At 41.9% G+C, this 11,208-nt stretch overlaps 1 protein-coding gene across 1 annotated transcript; it reads left to right on the top strand.

Annotated features, from left to right (window-relative positions):
- The first annotated feature begins 1,579 nt into the window (after nucleotides 1-1,579).
- Nucleotides 1,580-11,195, top strand: LOC118323003 (SWI/SNF-related matrix-associated actin-dependent regulator of chromatin subfamily E member 1-like). Its single transcript, XM_035654906.1, has 11 exons — nucleotides 1,580-1,665; nucleotides 2,238-2,295; nucleotides 3,160-3,203; nucleotides 3,918-4,016; nucleotides 6,062-6,154; nucleotides 7,556-7,687; nucleotides 8,216-8,387; nucleotides 8,593-8,765; nucleotides 8,882-8,983; nucleotides 9,664-9,988; nucleotides 10,255-11,195. Exons 2-11 carry the CDS (start codon nucleotides 2,289-2,291, stop codon nucleotides 10,635-10,637), a joined length of 1,530 nt encoding a protein of 509 aa, XP_035510799.1. The 5' UTR covers nucleotides 1,580-1,665; nucleotides 2,238-2,288; the 3' UTR covers nucleotides 10,638-11,195.
- The last annotated feature ends 13 nt before the right edge of the window (nucleotides 11,196-11,208 follow it).

Consider the following 11,208-nt stretch of genomic DNA (forward strand, 5'->3'; position numbering starts at 1 on the left):
GGATGATGTTAAGTATCAGTTTTTTGAGACATTTCATGATAATGGGAGTGAGTGCGACTGGCCGATAGTGATTAAGTTCTGAGGGGCGGGGTTTTTTAGGTACTGGTATGATAGTGGATGTTTTTATTGTAATAGTATTTTATATTATATAGTATTCTAATAGTAGTACTTGTCTGCTTATCAAAAAAAGGAAAAGGGATTCGTTTGCAAATTCAGGTTTTGCAAATCATCCAAATTAGCAGAGATATTTGTATACACAACTTCCAGAGAGAGCCAATGTTATCAAAGTGTGACTCTGCTTTGTTATCTGTGTGTCCTCTAAAAGTAATCCACCAAGCACGATATTTGGTCTAAAACAGATTACTTCCATTTTATTAACCGCTGAGAGTCTCAAGCCTCTGGACAATTGTTGCCTTGCTTTCTCATTATGCTGTTTCATTAACCCTATGTCTCCGTGTCTAGGTAATATGTATGGGTCGGGGACAGTTAACCTTACAGTGTACTGTACATTTTTACATACTTAATGATTTGTTATTGTTTTTCTGATTCTATTCATGTCTAACTGTGTATTCTAAGAGCTTTAAAGGTCCAGTGTGTAACATTTAAGAGGATCTATTGGCAAAAATGGAATATAATATTCATAGGTACATTTTCATTAGTGTATAATCACCTGAAAATAGAAATTGTTTGAAATTGTTGCCTACTTATACTATATGGAATATTAATCCCAAGAATGTGATGTACAACTAACTTACTTATTTATTCTCTTTGGAATATGTTGCACATCTGGATGCCCAAAGTGCAAAATAAGATACTAACACTCGAGTTGTTAAAATGTGCTGTATAGCACATACATATTGTTTAAAATGTATCATATAACACACACAAAATGTATCTGACTTATGTCTGCTCCTCAAAAAATATTTTTTCCAAAGTAAAATCAGCCTCTATTCATTCTGTGTTCCATTCGTGGAAAAGGGATTAGTTTGCAAATTTAGGTTTTGCAAATCATCCAAATTAGCAGAGATCTTTGTATACACAACTTCCTGAAAGAGCCAAGGTAATCAAAGTGTGACTTTGCTTTCTTATCTGTGTGTCCTCTAAAAGTGATCAACCAAGCACGATATTTGGTCTAAAAAATTTCCATTTTATTAGCAGGATCTCTACATACCAGTAACTTTGTGTCAGATTAAGAATAGGATTTTTCAGGAAAGTGTTGAACTTTAAGTAGAATATATATTATGAAAACTATGAAAAGAAAATCAATTAGCAGACTTTTAATGAAACTTATTCATGTGTATCTTACAGCTATTGTATATCTGGCTTTTAGAATTTAGAATTGGTTCAATGATGAGACCAGGATTTTTGGCTTGCCTATTTCTACCGTATTATTATTGGCCATAGACTACCCAACCTGATCTCCCAATAACTCCAATTTTGTTTGTGTAATATAAGTCATCTTCAAAGAGCAATATTACTAATATTGATCTTTGAAGATCCTGCTGTTATTTTGTTGAGGCAGCCTAAGTATTTGAAGTAACTAAGCTTTTATTCTGAAAACATCCTTTCCGCCGGCCAGGAAAAAAAAGCACTTCCGGTCTGAGTTTGAAAGGCGGAACAAGCGCCGCTTGAAGCGGCCGTACGGAGGGAACAAAGGACGACTGAGTGAGTATGTTTACGTTGTTTCCAACACAGTTACTTGAAAATGTTACAATTTTACACCTTACATTTAAAATGTACTCGAATGGATTCGCTGTACCACTAACTAACTCGGCTAGTTAAAGTGACTAATTTGCCCCATGTGCGTAGCAGCAGCGGGAGATTGTATCGTTCGTTAGCCTAGCTGCAATAGCAAGGTTTATTCTAATATCTTGAACTCGCTGCACACTTCAGAGGCGTCAACCGGTCTGCGAATACGAGCATATTGTGTGTTTGCTGGTTTCTATAACTTAAATGTTTCGAAGTGAATTGAATTGGACCTCACCGTTAGCATTATTATGGGACATATGATCTCTTTGTGTTAGCAGGTTTGCTAAAAGGCCAGGCCGGGTAAGCTAGCTTTTTAAGCCCCGTCAGCCATTGTTGTCATTATTAGTTAGGCTTTACTCGGGCATATTCTGTCATTTACCGACGTCTCTTTGATGCTTTGTCTACCAGACGACCAATTGTAGTAGCCGAGTTATTGTAGTTGTTAATTTGTGTGGGTTATTTATATTTTGTCGTGTTTTCTTACCCAGGTTAACCAATATGGAAATAGGCTGCTCTCCTTAGCCCAATCTCCAGCCACGATGTCAAGTAAGTAAACATACACGTTAGTAATGGTAACGAAAGCTCACTTCATTGGTGTCTAAATGATCATTTGTAAGAAAACAATAGTGAATAACACTTTGCTTTCTTTAACACAGCCCTTAGCTAAGAGTAAGGCTGCAACTCATTATTTTCATTATCAATTTATCTATTTTGTGAATTATGTTAACAATTAATAACAAAAAAAGGGCTCATCACAATCAGAACGTTTACAAAGTTTGCATGTTTTTATTTAATTCATGAAGTATTCAGTCTTTCTTGGTGCATTGGAAGGATATCAGTCCACTTACATAACTGCCCAGGCTTTGCACAACATTGTTTTTCAGGCGGGATGAAGAAAACAGCTTTTTATTTCAGTATCTACAGAATTATTATTAGAAGAGCTTGTAATGAATGTGTGTCACTGCAGTATTGATCCACCAGAGTTCGCTGTGATTTACAATACTGTGGCAAGCAGCACAAAGAGAAGCAGCAATGTTGATTAGAATTGTTTGACAATGTATATGTTCACTTAATGAACGTGTTTAATTTAAATTTTCTTTCTTAAAGTTATTTCTTTAAGAAAGCAGCCGTCTGAGTACCTTTGCAGAGTCATACTGGTGTTACTGTATTGGCCACCAGGTAATCAGTGAATTCCCACACTAAAATCGGCATTGTCTAAAAAAATTCCACATGGGTCAGGGTATGTTCTCCTGTATTCTGCCAGAACTAAACCAGGTACAACTCATGGCAGTATTATGAATGAAACAAATCATTGAAGCATAAGTGTGTACATAAACAATAGCCTTACAATAAATAAACCAGTGGGAGGTTGTAATGCCTGTCTAACATTTCCTTTTCCTTCTCGCACAGAACGACCATCCTACGCCCCTCCCCCTCCCCCTGCCCCCACAACAGTAAGTGTCCAACCCTCAGTGCCAGTCTCAGCGTTTACTGTTCAAAGTCATGTTAGCTCTGTACACTCTTTTGGGGTCCTTTTTATCTTTCTTTCTTGCTGTCTTACTCCCTCTCTCTCACATTTTATATTACTTTCATTTAATTTCTTTCTCTGTCTGAAAACACCGAGGCTGCCACAGATTTGTTCAGCTCTCCATCATCGCTTTCACTCCTGCTTTTTCCTGTCATATCACCACTTATTGAAGGTCTGATGCTGAAGGGGTCACTGTTCTTTGTGTACTTTTACAGAGCGTTATTCCTACGGGGGAACACGTTTCTTTAAGAGAGAGTTTAGAGTTTAAGCACAGACTGTGTACAGTTGTAGAATCGACATGCTTGTTTTGATGCTTTTTATTTCCTTACCTGCAGTGGCAGGGCACAGCATTGTGTAAAGTCACATTGGTAATCAAATGCAACTTTTGCCTGATGGGGGGATGATACATTTACATGATACATTTACACGTGCATTTACACGTGCACTCAATCTGAATGCCGGCCACTTGCCTTTTATTTTTCGCCTTGCATGGTGACGCTCATTGAGAACAAACAAGCAAAACAATATACATATATTTTCACGTTTTCCCCCCTTTTCACTTATTTATGTTTATCCCTCTTCCTCCTCTTGTTTGTGAGCCATTTCTCATTCGTGTTTTGTCTCATTTGTCTTCCATCAGCAAATGCCTTCCACCCCAGGGTTTGTGGGCTACAACCCTTACAGCCATCTGGCCTACAACAACCTCCGGCTGGGAGGGAGCTCCGGAGGCTCCAGCAGGGTAATGAATTGATGGAGGGATTTGGAGAAAAAAAACAGATGGGTGCAGGTTAAGAGGGAGGGGTAGGAAGAAGCTGTCTTGGGCTACATATAGGTGCACAGCTACGGGGAAAGTGAGAGAGGAGCATAAAAAGGCTTAAAAGATGAGGCTAATGCACACAGAAGCGGATGAAAAGAGGTGGTGGGGGTTGAACAAGGGGAAGATAAGATGTAAACAGACGATCAGTGAAACACGATAGAAGAAATGGGTTGATAGTCGGGGCAGAAACATTAAAGTAAGGAAATCAGGTTTGGGGGGCGGGGGGATTCTGTTTTATACAAGCGGCTCATTTACAGCTCAAACAGTTTCACCATCATTTCCCTGGCCAAATACTGAAATATGCCACAGTTGGGCTCAGTGCAGGATGCAGACAGCTCTGTTGGGCTTTTGTTAATTCTTGCGACTAAATGTGACACAACAAAGCTGTGGTATGTAGTAGTTAACTTATAACACATTAGTAGCTTGCTAAGTATTGAGGATTACTTTAAATTTAGTTTCTTAACAAATTAGTTTTGTTATTATACCAAAAAAGAACATGGTCTAGAGTGAATCATTTTGGAAAGTACATGACAGTATAAAGGGATGTTTTTAGCATCGGTTTTAAACTATCACAATAATTGTGACTCGTACACTTTTCCATGCAGGCACCAACCCCACACTATTTTATATTCAGTTACACGGAACCTTTTTCTTTCATTCGGTTAGCAAATAAAAACAATTGTGGAAACTTGTAAATGAAAAATGGGGAAACTGCAATCAATTGTTGTGATTAATGATTTACCAATCTGTATGTCCCCTTGAAAAGCTTTGAGAACACAGGGCAATCACATCAGCCTGCAAAGTTTATCATTTTTTTGAGACAATAACTAATACTCTGTACACCCCGAAGCAAGATTTCTCACCAGCTGCCATGGTCAAACAACAACAGTTAGGATAAAACCTGTCCATGTGTCCATGCCAAACCAAGCTCTCTTAGCATTGCGCAGTCTTACCCCATAAGTGAAACAAGTTTAGTAAGATTGCTCATTTTCTGGCCAGTTGATGCCCGTCACCACTGGGGAATAGGACAATGGTGTGTCCGCAGCCACCGCTTCTTGTCGCCTTGAAAAGGCCACTGCATCTACTGTTCTGTTTTTAAGATGTTTCTGAACAGCCAATTGATTTGTCACTTAAGTGGTCAAATTATTATTTTATGTACTTTAAAATGTACATCAGCAGAACATGTATGCTAACATGTAGACAGACTGTTACATGGGGAATTCTTTTTTTTTCTTTTTTTTTTTTTTCTATAAATGGCACTAGCCTGTAAAGCTAATGCGGTACACCGTTAGAACACACATGAACTAAACAGTTCCACCTTTTATAAGACTCTCTGTCTGAAATATAGAGTTTGAGGTAGGTGAATTTGACCTTCTGAAATGTTCCTCGCATCTGTTAGAGAGCGAGGTGATGCCTTTCAGTGCTCTTCTCTGATTGCTGGTGCGAATCAGAGGAGACCACGCTGTGTGGTGTGTGTGATGTTGTCGTCGAGGCGGGGCTGGTGCTATTATGGGGCACCACATTACACCTCTCGGTTGGCCTACGTTTAGCAGTCTAATGGGTGTAATTCTCCTAGTCTTCACGGTTCTTCAGATGTGGTGGAAATGCAAACAAGAATGATTGATTTAGTTCCTGGTGGTTCCATACATGCATGTAAATGAGTTGACATGCATAATAAATGCATTTGTCCAGCTGTAAGGAAGCATTCAGGACCACCTAAGAGTTATGTATTGTCATTTTTACATGTACACTTCTTATTTTGCCTTTACTCAAGCCTCACCACTATCGGACCATAATCAGCTGACGTTTTATGACTGTAATTTATTTTTTGCTTTTCTCTCTCTCAACCTCTGTCCCTTTTTTTTTTTTGTTTGTTTCCCCTTCATCTACACCCCCTCCATCTCCTCATTCACACTTTTCTCCCCCTCTTTGCCCCTCTTATCTCGCTCTCTGTCTTCCTTCCACAGAACTCCTCAGGCATCACCGTCCCAAAGCCGCCCAAACCTCCAGACAAGCCACTGATGCCTTACATGCGGTACAGCCGGAAGGTAAGCAGGAAGGTAAGACACCCATCCACGGTGTCTGCTTTTACTGCTTGTCCTCCCATTCCCCTGAAAAGTTGCAGGGGTCTTAGGGTGGGAAACAGCCAAGCCATGACGCCTTCACCACCACCTCAACCACCTAGTGGAGACTCTCCACTCTGTTATCCCGTTGGCTCACAGAAGCCTCCTGTTTGTCAACCATAAAGAGAAATTAAAACATCTCTTTGTGTTTCCTTCTGCAAGCATGATCTGCTCCTGCCTTCATTTCCCCCTTTTGTGCTTATCGCTTTGCTGCTTCTCTACTTTTAGAGCTGAATGTTTGACATTGAATACAGCAGAAAGACAGAATCTACTAAGATTCACATTGCATTAAAACTGGTGATTCTGTCTTTAGAAAGATTTCATCCCATTCCATTTGTGAGACAATGTTTACGGTGGCCCTGAGAGCTCGAGGCACTGCAACTTAAAAAAACACATGCAAATGGGAAAAAAACAAGCAAATCCAGAAACTTTGCAAGTAGCACAGATGACAAGGGACACGGAAAGGTTTAACATGCATGTTGTCATGGTTTGTGACTCATGAAGTCACTGAAGTGTCCCCTGGAAACACTGTATTTGGTTGTTTTCTCCCATGGCAGCATTTTGTCTAAATGCAGCGCATGTGTTGTCCCATAACTGAAGACATTTTCTTAACGACCCCTCAAGACATTAATACACTATACAAACTATACAAATAATGTGTGTCTGATATGTTTTTACAATGAAGGCACCATGAAAAAGCATTAAGTCACTTAAAAATTCCACAATCTCTGAATATGCACATTGTGTTAATTTTTAAAGTTGATGTCTCCTCCCTTTTCTCACCTTAAAGTCCCAAAATTCTCAAAGTGGGATGTGTAAAACTGGTGGCGTTCAACAAGTCTTCGACATCACAACTGTAACAGTTCGATACTGGACGCAAAAAGACCAGGCTCGACTTCAGTGAACGTATTGTGTCGCACTCCCACGCACAACCATGTTAAAAAATCAAGATTTTTGCAGCTGAGGCAACAGAAGAAATGTTCGCAACTTCCTGCAAGGCCAGATGGAATATAAAAACATCCTTCCCAGTGGTCAAGAATCTGCACAGACAAGCATTCAACACAGCAAGCAGCTGTACGGGAACACGGAAGGGACACTGATTTCTGACTGGAGTAAGTTGCAGTCTGTTGAAGTTTCAGGGCCACTACAAATGTGCTTTACCATTATCCCAGTTTGCAATTCTAAAGATATTTGTCATTTTGGAACTAATTTTTTCATTCCTTTGCACTTTTCCTCCTTTATTTCCTGCACTGTCTTGCAGTAATCTAACTTGCCATTAACTGTAATGGCCCTGTAGTGACAGTATGTGGTTTTTGTGTGTGCGTGCGTGCATGCAAGGTATGGGACCAAGTGAAGGCATCCAACCCGGACCTTAAGCTGTGGGAGATTGGAAAGATTATCGGAGGGATGTGGAGGGACCTGACTGATGAGGAGAAACAGGACTACCTGAACGAGTATGAGGCTGAGAAGGTGAGCTGTGAAGTGTCCTAATCACTGCTGAGCCTCAGGTCTGCACCGTTCTGTTGTCTATAAATCTTTGAAATCAAATTGTGTTGGTGGAAAGGAAAACTCCACAGCTACTGTGGGTTACAATTATTTATTTATTTACAAATGTCTGTCGCCTCCAAACAAATACGAAGAGATGTCCTTTTTAAATACAGCTTCAGTCTGTCAATAGGAGAGCAACAGACATTTAAAGGCCAGAACCAGAAAACTGTTGGGATTTAATTGGATGACATCCATTAATCAGAATTATATAATAGTTTAACTAATCCAGGACACAGCGCTCCTGTTCATTCTTATTTTGCTCATTTGTTCATCTTATATTATTGTGAATAACAACAAGCACTTATTTTCAAGTGAACCAGAGTAGGCTCAAAACCCCCAAGAAATCCTCAAAGTTGAAAACACATGAAACGTTTCACAAGCCATCTTCACACAGTAGAGCCAGACAACTCGTCTTATTTTCCCATCTACTTTTTCTTCCCTCCCTTTTAGATCGAGTATAACGACTCTTTAAAGGCGTACCACAACTCGCCAGCCTACCTGGCCTACGTCAACGCTAAGAACCGGGCTGAGGCCGCAATGGAGGAGGAGAGCAGACAGAGGCAGAGTCGTATGGACAAAGGGGAGCCATACATGAGCATTCAGCCCGCTGAGGACCCTGATGGTACGTTTTAGATATGGAGAAAATAAATGGCTTAAAAACAGAATGGAAAGGAAAGCATTTATAATGACAATGTGTGGCACTTACTTTTTGTACTTAAACATAAGATGTTTTGAAGGTAATTTGAGGACGGAAATGTTAAAGGCATGTGTAAATGTAAGCAGTCAACCTGCTCCCTCATGGTGTATGGTGCATTACCTCTGTCCAGACTACGACGACGGTTTTTCAGTGAAGCACACAGCAGCCGCCCGCTTCCAGAGGAACCACCGGCTCATCAGCGACATCCTCAGTGAGATTGTGGTGCCTGACGTCCGCTCCGTGGTCACCACAGCCCGCATGCAGGTCCTCAAGAGGCAGGTCCAGTCTCTTATGGTGCACCAGGTGGGTTGAATGGGCATTATCACCAGCAGCTTGGTAGCCATGTTTATGCTATTGGAGAATGTTGTCCACCTTAGAGACACGCAGTGTGTTTCACCAGTAACTCTGGTGTGTTTCAGAGAAAGCTGGAGGCAGAACTTCTGCAGATTGAGGATCGCCACCAGGACAAGAAAAGGCGCTTCCTGGAGACCACTGACTCATTCAACACTGAACTCAAGCGGGTATGGTGCTACTTATTTAGCCAGAGACCTAAACAGAGAGGATTACCACTCATATATTGTGTACATTGATGCTGAATGATACTCACTTTATTTGTACTAATTCTTGAACCCATGTTCTCCTCGTGCCACCTTGGCTTTGCCTCCAGAAATCCACCAAGACATAATACAAATAGTCTGCTTGGAAAAATAACGTAAATCATTTGTTTGCAACAAAAAATGTATTATAACTTCCACATTAAAAGGACATCTACCCCTTATGCCTCATTAAAAATTCCAGAATCTATGAATAGTTTTGCTGCTGGACACAAAATGTCTCCTCTTCCACTGTAAAGTCCGATTCTCAGGTGGATGTGCACTGGAGCTTCAAGTGTTCACATCACACTGTACAAGTTGATACTGGACCAGGACTGACTTCATGACTATTTGTGATGGTCCACAATCACGCCCCTTAAAATCAGATTTTCAGTGAGAACAGAGAAACTTTCCATTTCAGCAGATGGATGTAAAAATCATCCTTCCAGTGGTCAAACTCTTGCACAGACAGGGCATTTCAAAACACGCGCACTGTAGAGGAAGGAAGGACACTGATTTCTGACTGGAGGGGGCTTTAAGGTTAATTATGTAAATAGAAAACTGTTTTGTTGAAGACATCCTTTCACAATTGTTCCCTGTGTCTCCAGCTGTGCAGTCAGAAGGTTGAGGTGGACATGGAGAAGCTAGCAGCAGAGATGGCTGCTGCCGAGGAGGCAGCCAGGCGCCGGGCAGAGGAGAGAGAGCGCGAGGCGGCCGAGCAGGCAGAGAAAGCTGCTCAGCAGGCTCAACAACAACAACAACAGCAGCAACAGCAGCAGCAACAGCAGCAGCAGCAACAACAACAACAGCAACAACAGCAGCAGGAGGCTGCTGGGAACAAAGCTGCAGAGCAAAGTAGTGCTAATGCTAGCAGCACAGCTAACCCCACCTCAGGGACCAAGGAGGAGGACAAGCCCACACCAATGGAGACAGGTACCTACGCTTAATGTTTGTTTAACAAAATCTATACATTTTTAGTCTGGGATGAAATCTTGAATTCCACATTGCAATAGAGTCTGATAACACATGAACTGAACAGTAGGAACCAATGGGTTTGGAGCCACATGCACACTAGGGACACTGTTTAGAGATGGACCAACATATTTCTTTTTGGACTTTTGATAAAAGTCAGTATCAAATATTATTAACGGGAGTTTGAAACATGTTCCGACATTCATTGTCCTTCATTCCCTCCCCAGATGAGGCGACACCTGCAGAGCCTTCGTCAGACCCCCAACCTGCACCCCCCCCTCCGTCTGACCCCCCCTCTTCTGCCTCTGATAAAGCAACCCCTCCCCCTGAGCCCCCCAGGGAGAGCAGCACTCCTAACAGCAGTGCCCCCAGTGACGACTGCAGCAATAGCAGCAACAGCAACAGCATGGCCCCTCCTCCCTCAGACGGCGCCACTGGAGCTGCGGCCCCGGCAGTCCCTGACCCCCCAGCCGCCCAGGAAGCCAACTCCAGTGCAGCTGACCCTAATGCGGCCGCAGCGCCTCCGCCTCCCCCTGCCTCAGAAGAACCAGCCCCTCCCCCCCCTCCACTACTACCCCCCAGCCAGAGCAGTCAGCAGTATGATATGTAACAGTGGTTGGAGCTGTAGAAGCCCCGCCCCCTCTCCTGGCTGCAGCAGCAGCGGGCGTGGAACAAGTGGCTCTGTGATAGGAGACGTGCTGAGTGGTTGAGGGTCTGATGGTCTGGTCAATACATATTTCACCATCCAGCCTCACTGAGCTGGACCAAACAAGGATTAGGACTCAAATCTGCAAACAATTCTTGTTTTTTAAAATTTACCCAGCATGCCTGGTTTTGCCAATAAATTGAAATGTCACCAAAGAGTACAACATTTGACCGATTGAGTTTGTGCTACAGGCATTGTACAAGCCATTCCTTGCCATTTTTAGAAACTTTATTATAAAATGGGCCAATAGTAATGCTGCTGGCTGCTTGGATGTCACATACAGGGATCTAACTCAACCCCTCCCATCACTGTTACTGCTGGCTGCTACTATTTATTGTCCAAAATCCATCCGTTAATCCTCAAATACAGTCCTATCAGTTTATCATTAATGTATAAAATGTCAAAAATGTGTGATTTGTGAATCGCAACTTCCCAGAGCTCAAGGTGACATCTTAAAATGTCCAAAACCCAAAGA

The sequence above is a fragment of the Morone saxatilis genome, unplaced genomic scaffold, assembly GCF_004916995.1.
Source record: "Morone saxatilis isolate NCDOM2014 unplaced genomic scaffold, NCSU_SB_2.0 Contig14, whole genome shotgun sequence".
NCBI classification, from domain to species: domain Eukaryota; kingdom Metazoa; phylum Chordata; class Actinopteri; family Moronidae; genus Morone; species Morone saxatilis.

Bases quoted from the DNA above. Each gene is read 5' to 3' on its own strand.
- LOC118323003 (XM_035654906.1), top strand. The intron at 4,017-6,061 runs GTAATGAATTGA...TTCCTTCCACAG, and splicing joins GCTCCGGAGGCTCCAGCAGG to AACTCCTCAGGCATCACCGT. The intron at 9,989-10,254 runs GTACCTACGCTT...TTCCCTCCCCAG, and splicing joins GCCCACACCAATGGAGACAG to ATGAGGCGACACCTGCAGAG.